The sequence below is a fragment of the Dermacentor andersoni genome, chromosome 4 (genome assembly GCF_023375885.2).
Source record: "Dermacentor andersoni chromosome 4, qqDerAnde1_hic_scaffold, whole genome shotgun sequence".
Taxonomy (NCBI): Eukaryota; Metazoa; Arthropoda; class Arachnida; order Ixodida; family Ixodidae; genus Dermacentor; species Dermacentor andersoni.
The window spans coordinates 44,142,363-44,158,154 of record NC_092817.1 but is presented as its reverse complement, the minus strand read 5'-3'; the positions used below and the strand labels follow the sequence as shown (position 1 = coordinate 44,158,154).

General features: G+C 47.8%; 1 protein-coding gene across 1 annotated transcript in view; it reads left to right on the top strand.

Annotated features, from left to right (window-relative positions):
- The window catches only part of LOC126537026 (fatty acid hydroxylase domain-containing protein 2-like), an 87,120-nt gene that overhangs the window by 56,176 nt on the left and 15,152 nt on the right, over positions 1–15,792 (top strand). The window contains exon 4 of the mRNA XM_050184138.3: positions 12,627–12,745. Coding sequence (XP_050040095.2) covers positions 12,627–12,745 — 119 coding nt within the window. The remainder of the gene's footprint in view (positions 1–12,626; positions 12,746–15,792) is intronic.

Sequence of the window (15,792 nt, the reverse complement as noted above, 5' to 3'; positions counted from 1 at the left end):
ATTGTGAACTTTGTTTTTGTACGCCTCCATTGTTTGTCGTTTCCCTACTTTCTTTCCACCAATCTTCCCATCACCTCTTACTAATCTCTATTACGGACATGCTTACTTTCCCCCTGCTCTCGCTGAACCCAAGGTCTTCAAGGAGGCCAGCGATTCCTAAATCGACCGCTGGGCAGATAGCTTCACATTCTAATAAAACATGCTCCATCGTTTCCCTAGCTTTACCGCAGCAAGCACATGCTTCTTCTTCCTTCTTATATCTCGCCTTATAAGTGCGTGTTCTAAGGTATCCTGATTTCGCTTCGAAAAGTAGTGAGCTTCCCTTTGAGTTATCATAAATTGTTTCTTTCCTGATTTGAGTGTTGGAGGCGCCACCTGGTGTTTCTCTGCTGCACATATTTAATGCCAAGCATTCTTTAAAGCTTCCCCCGGTTTTTTGCGTCGTTGTCGGAGTAGCCTGCGCGCCACCGCCGGTTGTGCCGCGAGTTGGTGTTTCGCCGTGACATCATACAGTACACCAAATGACATACACCAAGTGGCGCGTCTAACAGCGTTGTGCCTTCTATGCGAGACGGCGTTAGGGCGCCTTCGCTTTCCATGTAGTCGCAATGGACGGGTCTGACGCAAGCTGTCGCTTGACAAAAAAAGATTACGCGTCTGATGGTGGGATTAGAACCAGGGTCGTACAGCCCGATGCCCTACCCATCAGGCATGCACGGCGTGAGCGAAGCACCTTACCACGCTCCTTCTCACGTGCAAGCTAGTGATTTACAGTGGTTGGCGAGTGCATCACGTCGCGTAGCAACAACTGTGTCCTCTTGTGCGAGAGCGCATCAGCTTCTCTGGATCCCATACACACGCCAACCAACGAGCTCTGGCAGAGTGAACTTGCTAACTCCTCTAGCCCCAATAGTCAGCTACGGGTGACAGAAAGGGGGAAAACGGAGGGTAGAACCAACAGAGTCCTGGTCTAAAGATCCCGCCCACCAGCCAGCTCTTTTTAAATTTATTTAAGGTTTCCTCCTCCTCCTCCTCCTCCTCCTCCTTTCCTGCCTTTCTGTCCGGCAGCGAGCGTTTTAGGACGCTATGTGATATTGCACCACCTTCGGGATTGTGACATTGCACCGCCAATTCACCCGGTGCACACTACCTTCTGGATTGGCCAAGATCGTAACGGATAAGGCTGTAATCTTTCATCGCCGGAATACTATAAATCAGTCGTTGTGTCATCTTCAGCGCTGTCGTCGCCAAACAATGGCCATCGTGCCGTAGTTGTGCCGTCGCCTTGCCGTTGTCTTTAGACACACGCTCGCATCACTCACACACCCACACAATAGATCGCCATATACGGACGCATTTGCGCCGTGTGGTAACACATTGCTGAACCCCAAACGAGGCTAGATGGCCAGCCACCTCCAAAATGCTTTGCATAAAATTGATTGGCAGCGTTTGTGGGATTTGCATAATTGGCTTTCTTAGGCGACTGACAAGTGGAAATCCTTCAGCTATCGCTTAGACATCTCGTTCCAATGCTCTGACCGGCAAAAAAAAAAAAAAGGAAAAATGAGAAAGAAACTCATTTTGCTGGCCCGCGAAGCATCAGCTACTCGGCTTTTGGTCATCGAAAAATCACTGCTGGCAGCGACCATACACGGCAAGCAGAAGAGACTTAGCAGATCAGAAAGTAACGTTAGAAATATTTTCAGACGTTTCTCGAATGAACTGTTGCGCGTATAGATAACTCACATAGTAGGCTTCCAAGAAAGGGGGAATGCTTGAAAATTGGCTGTTGGTCCTTTTAGGTAACAGCGAGGAGAGGAAGAGCTCGTTGCTAATGCTTCAGTCACCCAGACCTGCTTTGTGTGAGCCCGATCCCACCCGGTGATCTGAGAACGCGTGCGAGTGACCGTCACACTTTCCCCTCTTTATTTTTTCTTTCTTTAGTTTTAAGAACTACAGCCCAGAGACAAGGATTATACAAAAGCGTCGACAGCAGCTTCTTTTCTTTAAATTATTCGCGAGGTTTCTTTTTTTTTCGTTAGCAAGAACTCGGGATCGTCTTAGTAATTCTACACCCTGGGAGATTTGCAACGTTCGCGCGAATAAAGAAAGATTGAACTAGGCAGCATTCTTCTTCCGTGCGCGCAGGAAACGATAAGGAGAAATGGAAACGAGGCTTTACGTCTTTGAGACGTCGAGTGCATTTCCCGAAGCAATCAGTTCGACCCGGCTTTTCGTCGCCCCGCGATCCAAGCAGACAATCGAATTGGAGATGCTCGCCAAGCGTTCCCGTGATGGCGAAGCGCTTGTGCCTAGCCTTCAGTCTTACGCAATTGCTTCGTGCGCTTTCCAGAGCAGTTTCAGATGAGCGTTCACGGTGACACACGGCTTTGTTCGGTTTAGTTGTCGTTGTCCACACCACTTGCTTCTCTCGAACGCGGCTTCGCAGTAGGCTCACGCAATCTTCTTTCGAGGAACAAAAGTAAGGAAAAAGGATGAAAAAAAAAGGAAACGAGTGAACGAAAGAATGAATGAACGAAATGCGGTGTTCTTTCGACAAGCGTGGCCTCCTCCGAATGTACACACCGCAATAGACGTTGCGATGTCAAGGACACACCGATGGCCCAGGCGCGCTCGTCGAATTTACCAAAGCGGAGGGGGTGCGCTAATTGGTTGACTGCGCCAGGAATGCGCATCCCAGGGCCGGCTTCATCGTTTGTATTCATTCAGGCTCACTACTTCCCTGCCCGATAGAGGTCCTACTGTACTGAAACTTATCAGCAGGATGCTATGGCTGGATAAACCAGCTTTCCGCACTCATTTAATCTGAGTTAGGACAGAACACCGAGAGAGCTTTGCGGAACGGACAGGAGATTCAGCGACGGGCAGTCAGCGAAGCCAAACGAGAGGGGGCCATATAAGTATAGCATCCAATGGCAACATGGCGTCACTACTGAGAGTGACCAGAGGAGGCGCTTCTGCAAGCATGGCTTCGTGTTTCTTACCGAAGCTGTGGATGTTTGGAAGTTTATTAGCTGCTGTCGCTCGAATGCTATGGCTCACTTGCGTCTCATACCCTGTTGCTGCTTAGACAAGATGACGAGATAGCGGGCGCAGATGCTGCCGAGATATAGAGCAGTTGCGCCTAGTTTCGCAGCAAATCTACATTGCTGGCACCACTGAACGCAGCCCGAGATGTGTTATTCCTGAAGGATCCCTCGTACGAATAACGTAAACTAGAATTTCGCAAGCGCTTGTCACAATGTGTTCGGTCTACATTTCTACACCCACCCACTCTTACGAACACACACGAATGAGCGAACGTGCTCGCACTTTATCCGTTGCTTTTATTTTCCGAGTTCATAACATTTATTTGATGTCATTCTCCGGGTGCTTTGAGAACGCTCCTACTTCTCGTGATGACAAGCAAAAAATAAAGAAACCTCATAGCCAGGGTTACTCCTGCCGACGGAAGACAGCGTCTTTCCACGGCTCGTCTATTGTTTTCGCCGCTGGCGCTGATGCCTGCAGCGCCCCGAAGACGATGTATATAAAACGTCACAACACGACTACTATGTCAAGCTGCTCTTCTCTCCGTCGCTGCATTATTGATCGCAAATGTTTACGAGGCACTTTTGCACTACTTCTGAAAGAAAAAGATGGCGACTCTCTGTGTACGCTCACGGAACACGCAGAGCCGATGGGCGCATAACTAAATCGCGATTTGTATATCGTTCGTCATTCACCGACGCTTGCTAAAATGTAAATAAATTTCGATTGCCTTCACTGTAAGAATCTCACGCCATCACACGTTGTCATCAAACATCGAAGACAGAAAAAAGAAAAAGATGAAATTCTAGGGTTTCACATGCCAAAATTACGGTCCGATTATGAAATAGGGCGTAGCGGGAAGCTCCGGATAAATTGTTTAATACCAGGGGCTCTTTAACGTGCACACCAGTGCTCGGTACTCCAGTGTTTTTTTGCATTCCGCCCCCACCAGAATGCGGCCAACGTAGCCGCTGAATCGAACCCTCGACCTCGAGCTAAGCAGCACAATGCCAAAGCCACTGGGCTACTGCGGCGAATAAACATTGAATGTATTAGTCGTTTAATTATTCCTAATTGGGAGGGTGCTAGTTGAGGTCGGCAAAACGTTTACTACTGGCAAGTATACCCGATCGTGTCCTTTATTTACATCCTTCGCTCTTTCGTCAGCAACAGTTCTCACTTTCGTTACCAGAGCGTCGACGCCCTCGTGAAACTCGCGAAACCGTTCCGGGATCGCTTTCTTCCCGCAGAATTGTCCTGTACTGCTTCCTTTTCTGCACCGCCGAACGCAATGTAGTGAAGACAAACTAGGGATCGAAGGGGATCCGCGAAGCAAAGCTGGAGATCCAAGTTTAATGTTATTCCTAGCATTATTTATGAGTTAAAATATATGTCCCTTTGGCTAAACCTATGGTTTAACATGTCCTACATCTACTGAGCCCGTCCTACGCTCTTTTTGTATCGATATCGCCAAAGACAAGCAGTACTAAACCAGGCCACAGCTCCTTCTGTTTTGGTTGCCAGGAACGCGTGACACTTGTCAACTCATTTGGCATCGTAATATAATTAAAATATTGCTATTTTAGGATGTTATGCGTAATGAAATACAAAATTAAAAGAAATGCACTAGCAAATAAGGATGAGCTGACGTCATTCCTTTCTTTTCTTTGGCACTTGAACAAACGCTTCGATATAGACGGATATAGGGGCGCGCCGATGTCGCATAGAAATCCTTTTTTCTTCTTTATCTTTTTTTTTTCGCAAGTCGTCATTGTCCTATAGCTCACGCTTCGGGCTTCTTCCTTATCAGCTTTAAAAAAAAGAATAAGTTTACGCGAACGGAGCGAGAACGCATGTCAACGAGAACCGCGCGTCAAGGTGCGTCGTCGGCTGTCTTTCGTTTTTCGGCAAACGTCCGGCTTCTAAAGATAGAAATCCCTTCGACTTGGGTCTAAGAAAACAAACCCATTCACGAGTGACGTCGAGCATAAAGGCCGCCCTCTATTCTTCTTTCACCCTCTGGTTTCCCCCCCCCCCCCCCCCGTTTCCTTTGCACCAGCTGACAGGACTCTGGAAACTAGCGAAACAGAACAACAAGAAGGACAGCCTTCACCCTGGAAGAGACTCGGGGGTGTCTCTGGGGACTCCGCGACGACGCGGACATTCTCGACGTCGAGTCTTTGTTATGGATGCGACGTGCTGCTTTCGTTATCCGTCCCGTCAAGTCTCGTAGACAGGCGACGACGCCGTTTGCCAATAGCGTATACGCGGCGCTTCTCGAAAACTGTACAGCGCTGCGGAGGCTGTGGAAACTGCGTGATCTGAGCAGACAGAGCCTCCGAGACATCCACCCGCCGCCGCGCGCCCGGTATATCTAGCTCTCAGGATCTCGCAGGTAGTATATTGGTGGCCGCGTTGACGACAGTGCTCACATAGGCCCCAGTATATAGCAGCGCCTATGGAGTTCAGCTAGCTGCAGGGCGCGATGTCGCGACTTAATTTGTGGGCCGGCGTTTAATGAGCAAGGAATGCAAAATATAACATAGTGAATTGCTGCCTAGTCACAGGATCGAAGTTACCGGCCGGCTTTTAATGGCGACAGAACGAATGGGTAGCGAATCGTGTCCACTTTAAGTAACCCTACGTGGTCATAATGAATTAGGAGATTTCTCCTGCAGCCTTTCCTTGTCCAGCTGCTTGTTTTGAATGTTGGACATCATGAGCTATGGCTATTGTTTCATAAATCATAAAGAGATTTTTGACGATGAAAATTGTATCTTTTTCACTTATCTGGGGGCCGTTGTGTGTTAGTTTACAGCAGCGGACAAGTCACCTGTTCGAGTATCATTCGTAGCTGTGAGCAGCTTCGTAAAATCAGTGCATGTTTAGCTGACGCATTTAGTTTAGTAACGTCTGCTGCCGGGCTGGTTGGTACATGGCTTTTAGAAATGGTTTTAGGCGCCAAAAATAAGACACGGACAACAGAATAAAAGACACGAACAGGCGCACGCTCGCAACTGATTTTTTATTTTCCCCGACGCATCACTGAGTTTAGAGTTCACTGACTTCACAATGACTTTAGTTTCCTGGCTAATAGGATATGATTAGGTTTGGTTTCTATCTCTTGTGACCTCACCTGTCCATGTTCCTGTTCGCATGCCTGAGGGTATATAAGTGAAGCATCGGGGAAAAAAAAATTACTTGCGAGTGTGCGCCTGTGAGTGTCTTATTTTCTTGCGCCTAAAACCATTTCTAAATTGACACCTTTAGCATTGTACTCATTGGAAAGTGCATATCTATTCACCTCTAAGGTTTGTAGACCGCGCACAGACAATTTGTAAGGTCGGCGCACTTTACATAGGCTTATAAAGCAAGTTTTGCAACTATTTTGTCCCACATTTTTCATCTGCCGTATTCTATAGAATGTATTCAATTGACTACTCATTGACAAAATGAAAGTTTGATAGGGCGACGGAGTAGTTCGTTAGGGTGCATTTAAACGCTTCATGAAGCGTCTTAATATACATTTATAGAGCGCAAACTTTAGACTTCCCAACGCTGCTAAATTTTGGATCACGGAGCAATTGTTACGATGGTTGTTCTGACGTGGAACTTACGGAATGTTTTCTGAGTGCAGCCGCGGCTGCCAGGAAAATCAACAGCCTTAGCGATTTTTCCATCTCTGCACTCATCTGCTGCAACATCTGTAACCCTTCTGCTCGCTTTAACCGCTTAACCGCTTAACCTCGCGTTCTTGCATCTTCAAAATATCGTCTTCTGCTTACGCGTTCTAGACTGCAGACGAATTGGTCTTCTATATACCGTTCGGCGAATCCGACGAATCGATAGGCTGTTCTTTTTTTGGTTCGTATGTTTATTTCGAAGAGATCAGAAAATTTCGTAACCTGCACCGACCGACCATTCTACAATATTAAATTGCTGAAGGAGAAAGTATAAGTATTATACGAAGAGATAAAGCTTTTGCTCCAATGAAGATCAACGCAGCTTTACCTTTTCAGGCACTTTGAGCACAATTGTGCACTTCAGCATAGCATATCATAAGAAATAGCACTGACAAAGATGTTTATGTTCAAAATGAGCCGCATGCATATTGAAACACTTCTCATTGGACATGTGATGCCAGTTTGAAAGTTATTTCTAGAGTGCTTTTGTGAAACGACTTGGAAGCCAGTCTGCGGCATGTTTGCTCACGATGCCAGTGTGTCGTCATGTAGCGGGTTTACTTCTTTCATTGTTTATGACAATTTTTGGCATCAGGCATCAGTTCCAAATGAATGGATAGGGTTCCTTCCGCGTGTGCATGACGTGAAGTAGTTGATATTTATCATATCTGACGTTCCTGTCGAGACTTCTTGCATGGAGTCCACATTTGCCAAACTTGATATAACTCCAAAAAAGAAATAAACTTCTCAATTTGTTCTGCAGCTGTTAGCTTTTGCCGATTCTCAAAATGCATGTATTGTGGTTAAACCCTAATTTTCGATGGACAGAATTAACTGGTGCCTGAAGGGCTTTATAAATATGAATGTATTTTTTGCAGTCTTGCTTTTGGTTGCGTAATAAGCACTGTTTCGAGCACAACTGTCATGTCACAGAAGAGAAGTAACCGGCGCTACATGTAGACACCAACCTGTCCTTAAATGTAGTTGATAGAAAGGCACACTTGATACAGCGCACTGGAAAAAGACAGCATCGCGCCAATCTTATTCAGCAGGACATGCCAACAAAAAAGTAATATAGCCGATTTCCAAGTCAAATTGTGAATCAAGGTTATGTAAACAATTGTTGCTCGCAATTGGCCTGCACTGACATCAGACAACTTAGATGACGCTTTGACTCCCCGACGTACTGCACGGATTTACGGACGCCACTGCACATCGACGGAGCTCCCAACCCGCCTTTAATAGGGACGGCGGCGTTTGTTTTTCTCGCTGGGCGCTTCCCCGTCATTCGCCCGGCCCCGAGTATATACGGAAAGGCTCTTCTGTTCGCTTGAACGATATCCGAGAGCCTCGTCCTCGCTAGGCCTCGTTGCATGCCTCCTTCGCCGCCTCTCTCTTCGCGACGAGAAAGAATTCACCGACGCTTCGCCCGACTTCGGCGCGCCGCCTGTAGCTTTCTCTCGGAGCCAATAACCCCCCCGGCGCACGTCATTCGCCTCTCCCCGTGCAGGCGTGTCCTCCGAGCCGCGCCGCTGTATCCTTGCTGCTTCATCGAACTCGCGAAGCATCCCGACCGCGGACCTGGTAACAAAAGACGGCGGAAGACGGAGAACGTGAAAGGATACTCTTTTGATGGTCGTCGCTTTTTTTTCTCTCTCATTCCTGGGTGGCAGCAACGGCAGCATGAATGTTGCCGCTGACGGAGCATTCAAGGCAGCCACAGCTGTCGGAAAGCAGGTCACGTGCGCTGGCGGCGTCGTGCAACCACCGCAGTGTTTAGGGCACGTGCCAGCTAAGGGGCGTTCCAGGGGGGGGGGGGGGGGGGGGGGAGCAATAAAGAAAGGAAAAGCCTTGTGCGCGAGCTCATTTTGGAACAGTTGAAAGTATAAATGAAACATCGTCTGCTTCCGTTCTGTTTTAGCCTTGGAGTGTGTAAGGGCTATAATAGCAGCTTCAGCATTTAGAAGTAAAAAAAAAAATCGATTACCATTTAATTGTTGTGAGCTGGTAATAAAAGTTTGAAAGCTGAATTACACGGGGCAGCTCTTTGGTCTGGCCTATCTTTCTTTTTCGACTGCAATAGTAATGTAAAAGCTAGAAGCTGGGCCTGCTTAGTACTTCCTTTCGGTTACGCCATCGTCGTGTAGTTATCCTGTCCTCGTTGTCTGTATATATAAAAGAAGAACGCTAGTGAAACAGAGACGGTAAATTGGACGCAAATGATCGAAACAAAAAAAGATCGTGGCAACTTAAAATACGGCAAGAAATAAATCAGGAAGGAAAGTATGTATGATAACGCAAAGGGGAGTGCCTTGCTATTTGAGGCCCGAGCTGGATGCCTGAGGACAAAGCATATACCGGAGCAAATATGCGACAGAGGATGAGGCATGTGTACGCTTAAAAAAAAAGAAAAAAAGAAAACGAAGACTACCCGACACATCATAATGGAATGCCAAGATATCCTCCCAGCGAGATCCATAGGGTGTGTACACCTTTCAGAAGCGTTGGCATTCAAAGGAGGCGGAAGGATTTACTGGTCAGTAAACATCAAGGATGACGGAATCGTTATGAACTGTTGTGCATCAAAGGGTCTATTTTGACATCGTAACAACACGAGATCCGGTTCCTCGCGAAATCTCAGTGGCCATGGCGCCGCTCATCTCGAGGTAGCAGGTTTGAACCCGGCAGCGGTGGGCGCATTTCACCGGAGGAGAAATGCGAAAACGCTCGTAAGGTCGATTTTAGGAAACGTCATGCTATATATATATATATATATATATATATATATATATATATAAAACTGAATGACAGGGTGTTGTGTTGGCCCCTCACCTATCCGAGATCCGCGTACCGCAAAAGCCCACACGGCTAGGCGCCAGCCGTGGACTGCCTTTCTCTCGACGAACTCGACCATCTTGCAATTAAGCCCAAGCTCATTCTCAACACGAAAGTGCACGTGATCCCGTCCGACAGGGGCCACACTTTAACCTGCCCAGAGGACGTCCCTCCTACCACCTCCCAGACGCCAGGGCGCGAGCATTCGCCACACGACCACTCTTGTGGTGGTTGTAAGAGGTCACTGCGACGGCGAGGCGACCATAGAACACGTACATTGCCACTGTCCTCGATACAGCGCGCACCGGCTGTCACTAGCGACCGCGTTGGTACGCCTTGACGACAGGCCACTTTCAGAACAACCAGTCTTGGAATGCCGACATCAACTGTCGTCGCACCGAAAGTCGGTCAAGCCTTTGTTGACCTTTTTACGTGGCAGTGGCGTATTAGAAAGACTATAATGATCCCATTCCGTCCCTTTTCATTTTTTTCATGCTTTTATTTTTGTCACGCTCTTCTTTCCGTCTTCCCCTTTTCCTTCTCCTAGTGCAGGGTAGCAAACCGGATATTTTAACTCTGCTTAACCTCCCTGCCTTTCTCTCATTTGCATCTCTCTCTCTCTCTCTCTCTGTCTCTCTCTCTGTAAGAGGCGTGATGAGAAGCTAAGCATGTGCAGATACCGAGGCAAAAAAAAAATATTGCGGCAGAACCCCACCTCACAATGACCGTCGACGGTAATGCGTTTAGCATTGAATTAATACAGCGACACAACGTATTGCCAGCGTCGGAAACTAGTTATGTATGAGGCGTGTACTGCAGTGAGATAACTCTTTCGCGCTTCTCTAAGAACACTCGGCGCCATCTAGAGCCGCCGCCGCTAAGCCTGCGCGTGGCCTCCCAAATGCATGGCGCTTCGGCGCGTGGCGAACGTTGCGAAACGCGTCATGCGGCAACCGGGCCCCTCTCGCGCGCTTCTCTCCGCACACACTGCGCCATCTAGTGGCACTGCCGAGAAATCCGCGCGTGGCCTCCGAGACGAGAAGCGTGGCGTGCCGGTGCCTGCGAACGCCGAGAATATTTTCCTCGGTTGCTGCGCACTCAGTGGCACATAATCAGTGACCCAAGTTGTCGACAGGTTTATTAAAGAGCGGCACACACCCGGTGAATTCATGGCACAGCTCGCTAAAGCGTTGACGTGAAATGCGTTCATTGAAGTGTGGCGTATGCCCAGTGAAATCGTGGCGCATCCTGCTAATGCGTTGCGTAGCTGCCCTTGAGGAACCCTTGTTAAGCGTGCTCGATTCCGCTGAACATCGGAGAAGTTAAAAAGATTTTTTTCGTCATTGCAGAGCGACACGTTCCCAGTGGCACTGTTATGATTTTGTTTGCCTTGGTTGACGCGGTGGTGTTTGCCCAAGACTATATTTACGCTTGCATGTTTGTTCGAATTATTCTGGCCACCACTGACGCGAATCTACAGTGGGGAAAGGAAACAACGAAGCCGATTGTTAACGAAACATGAACATATTATTAAAACAAATCGCCACACACACACATACGCACCACCTAAGATGCCAAGACTAAAGAAACATTAATACAGCTGAAACTTTTCTGGCACAAATAAACAATTACACAAAATATCGACAGTCGCTTTAGCGTACGCCAAAGAGCGTGAAGGCGAAAACATGCGCGCTTAAGAGACATCCACTAAATTGCTTGACGTTTTCATTTGAATACGTTGTTACTTCTTATTATACTTATTTTGTCCAACTAAACGCCGTGGGCTCGAGTGCGTTAATTAAAGCTACATTAATTAACTGTACCTTAAACATCTACGCCCTAATTACCATCAAATGTCGTGGGTTCGAGTGCCTTGATTAAAGCTACCTTAATTAACCGTGCAATAATCGACGTCACCCTAAATAACACCAAAGGTCGTGGGTTCGACATATTGCGTAGGAAGCTTACCAAATAGACAGTTTTGGAATAGCGTTTGCAACGGAATGTAAACGCATTACGAACGTAAAGAAATAGCGTCGTCCTCAATGCGCATGCTCGGAACGTTATTGGGTTTCTGCGGTTTACGTGCACTATGATAACGTACGCTGTCTGGCGAGTTTAACGTTCGTAATTTTTACGGACGCTAAGAAATAGTGTTGTCGAACATGGCGGCACCCATGGCTCCCGCTTCAGCGTGAATTCTCGTGATGGCTACACTCTCACTCACGTTGATCGCCAGTAACTATTGTAATGAGCTTTCGCTTTCTCTAAACTCACCTGAAAGGTTACTTATGAGCGCACAGCACGTCCATTTTCTGAGATGGTTCGGCGATTCTGGCGCCCGTAGGCCTGACAAGACGCGTCCACATAACAGCAGGATGGTTGCTGATGTATTATCTTGGTTTGGATGCGTTTGCGATGGATGAGGCAAGCAAACTACTCTATGTGGTGGCGCCAGGTGTACTGATGATCATTATGCGCTGGTATCGCTCTTTAGCGCCTCATCCATCCGCGTCGAACCATCTTGCGCCGCGCGGACCATATCTTGAGCGGAATCTGCAATGCAGACTGAGAGTGCTGACGGCTGTTAGCTTCGCGCGCTGCGTTTTCGCCACTTCGCGTTGAAGAGAGACGCGTGGGCCCATATCCTGAAAGCGACCTGCGAAAGGAGCAGGGTGCGGTGCGTGCTTATAAATTTGTGAGCGCTGTGTTCTCGCCGCTTCGTTCGCGTGGAAGCGACAGGCAGCACGAAGGTAAAGCCGCTCGCTCCTGCGGGCTCTGTCTATATCTTATGCGTGATTCCAAAGAATGTACGCACTTTTCGCTTCACCTTGCTGAGTGCTTGGAGCCTGCTTCACCTCCGCCGCGGGTGGGCCCGGTATTTCACAATCTCCGGGATCGGCCCACATTTTTGTCTTACGTGGCGGACGGTTTTCTCGTTGGATAAACATAGAAATGCCTACGCATTTAAAACAGGAGACAGGGGGGCGCTGTCTCCTGTTTTTCTTATGTATAGTTTCTAATGTGTCGCCCGTACCTATCTGTCATGCATCGCAGGTCAATGGGTGTTAACAGTGGGCAGCTACTGGTTTCTAGGACTTCTTTTCTTGGTGGCCGACACGAGCAAAGCATTTTCGTGGATGAGGAGGTACAAAGTACAAGCGACGGAGACTAAGGTGAGTTCTGCGTCTACAGATAATTTTAGCCATTGGGGATCAGGTACGTGGTAACTTTGGAAGTTCAAGCTTTCTGATACATCATTTCACTTATACATGGGCTAAGGCACTATGAGTGATGAAAGTTACTCACAAAGAAATTCTGATTAGCAGGTTAAAGAAAAGAAATCAAATTAAAAAGAAACAAGAAAGAAACAAATAGTGGATGGCGCAATGTAAGGCATAAGCGCGAGGTTGAAAACAATAATAAAAAATTCGCAGTTCCGCCTGAAAGGAGCAGCATCAATTGCAATGCCATCTAGACAGCTATGTGAACTACTTATAGTAGTTTAATCGGCCGTAAAACCTCGTAAACACTCGCTTACTAACTAAATTAACAAGCATGGCGTCACACACGCACCGTCAAACATGAACACATCTCCCTCGATGACCGCGCACACTCGCTGTCAAAACGCTGGCGTGAGGGATAGCGGCGGCAGCAGTGGGCAAATTGACCTTCGTGTTTGCCTCTCGCTTCAACGCGAACTACGAGGCGAGAACACAGCGCATGCGAAGCTATCAGCCCTGGTCACTGCTAGGCTCTGTACGCATCACAGATCACTTTCGAGATAGGGCCAGCGCTGCCGCGCTCAGCCGTACCATACGCAGCCGCCGCCGTAGTAGACCCCCACCTTCGGTGCTTTGCTCGCGATTGAAGATGGTGCGTTTCCTCTCCGCCTTCCTTCCTTGCGCGCATGAGGCCGAGCTACCATCCTCGGCTCACCCTCGCACACTTTCACTCTCATCCACATCATACGGCGCGACCACGATGTTATCCCCCTTGGACTTTATACGGGACATCACGATGACGGCGGAAATGCGCTTGGAGCGTCCATATTGCAAAAAAAAAAGTTCTGCAGTTATCTTTGTCTATGCCTCCGTCCTGTTGTCAGACTAAACGCCACACGCAACGGCCGCGTCACATCAGGGAAGAGCTTTGCGCCGATCCTCACTCTCTTGCATGCGTAATCATGCGAACGACAATTAAAAATTCGAGTCGGATATCTCGGAGCACAGACACTCTAGAAGAATTCTTACAACTGATACTGTGTAGAAACACGACTACAGTGCAGTACTAAGCTCTCTCTCGGCATAAGGTTAAGTGCGGCCCACCCGATGCCGGAAATGAAGGGGCTTGCCATGTTCTGTAGCTGTTGGGAGAGCATGGCGCTGACCCGAGCAAGGTCGCCGTTGTTGACCTGCCAGGAGCCGCCGCGGAGTCCTGGATGCGACGAGTACTTGCGCCTCTGGTGGGGCAACGGGAGCGTGGCCAGCATCTCTTCGCAACTCGAAGGCTGAGTAGAACTTGTTGCTGGGCGAGTTGGTTGAGATATAAAACAAGGAGAAATGAAGACAAGAAGGGCAAGTAAGAAAAGATAGGTCGAGCGCTGAACTTCAGCGCTCGACGTATCGTTTCTTACTTGCCCTCCTAAGTTTGTAATTTCCTGTTAGCGCAACATCACATTCATTAGGTCGAAGGTTGAGGCAGCTCCAGGTAACGTATCTATGAGAAGGGAAGCTTGGAAAGCGTTCCATGGCAGAAGGGACCTGGGACGGCGAAGACTCAGGAGGACTGCACTCAAGGATGCATCACCTTAAGGCTCGTCCTTCGTAGACTGCCCCATTGAAAAGAAACAGACAGCCGGCCATCAGCTAGAACGCTGCTGCTGCTGCTGCTGCTGCTGCTGATGATGATGACGATGCCTTATTTAATGGTACAAACCACTGTGTGGGATAGGACACGAACTGGGTGGTAATATGATGAAACAAGGGAAAAAGTAATGGAAGATGTGAAAGAAACCTGAACGTCTGCTTTTTTATTTACTTCCTCTTCAGTCATGTTAGTCACAGTCGCAGTTATTTGGTAGTTGTTTAGGATGAAACAGGCTGAACGATTTTGTATCGCTTCTAGGGACTGTATGAGAGTGTTATGTCCAGGGTCCCATACTAATGATGCGTATTCAAGCTGTGGACGAATGTAAGCAGTATACAATAATAGTTTTAGTGATGATGGCGCTAGGGAAAACTTACGGCGAAAGTATCCTAGTGTACGAGTGGCATCAGATGTTATGCAGTCAGTACAAGTTTTCCAGGATAGGTTACTGGCAGTGTGAACCCCCAGGTATCGGTATGATGTGGCACGTTCTGGCGAAGTGTTGTTAAGAAAATGTATCTTCCTTCTCACTGAAATGTGCGGTTACCTTCTCTAGGAAGCGTCATGCGGTTAATATACACTTTTAGTGAACATCTAACGGCACGAAACCGGACAAGACGAGCGAAACGCACGAACACATCGCTGTGTTCCTGGGTAGTTATAAGTAGTTCTACTGTGCACGAATGTCTCGGGGGGAAGAAAGATGTGGTCCGGCGTCGCGAGGCACTTTTAAAACCTTTACGCCCCAAGTTACGATACAGAGCTGTGAACTGTGAAAGCAGCGCGCGCAGTAAATTCTGCTGACCGGGTGGCATAGCGATCTCCACAGACCTGTTTACAAAGTTTAGGGGATGCACTGCAAAACAAGGGCGCAAAATGTCAACAACGGCTGAGTTGGGCTTGCGAGGTTCAGGGTAATGCGGCTTGTGGGACCATGTGGCTGCGACTGCGCAGATAGATAGATAGATAGATAGATAGATAGATAGATAGATAGATAGATAGATAGATAGATAGATAGATAGATAGATAGATAGATAGATAGATAGATAGATAGATAGATAGATAGATAGATAGATAAATAGATAGATAGATAGAGAGATGAAAGAGAGAGAGAGAGGGAGAGGAAAATACAGCGTGGTTAGTCAAACGCACGTCCCGTTTTCGACTTTGCAGTGGAAAAATCGAGCAATTCCATCTGAAACCTAGCACCTGCATTCAAATATCACCTTTCTTGCTCTGCAGCACCACGCAAGCTGAAGTGCTCCGTGCAGAATTGTGGACCTCTACACTCCATGCTCTGCCTGTTTTACTAGTTTACGTTTTTGCGTCATTTTCCTAAAAAGGCATGCACGAA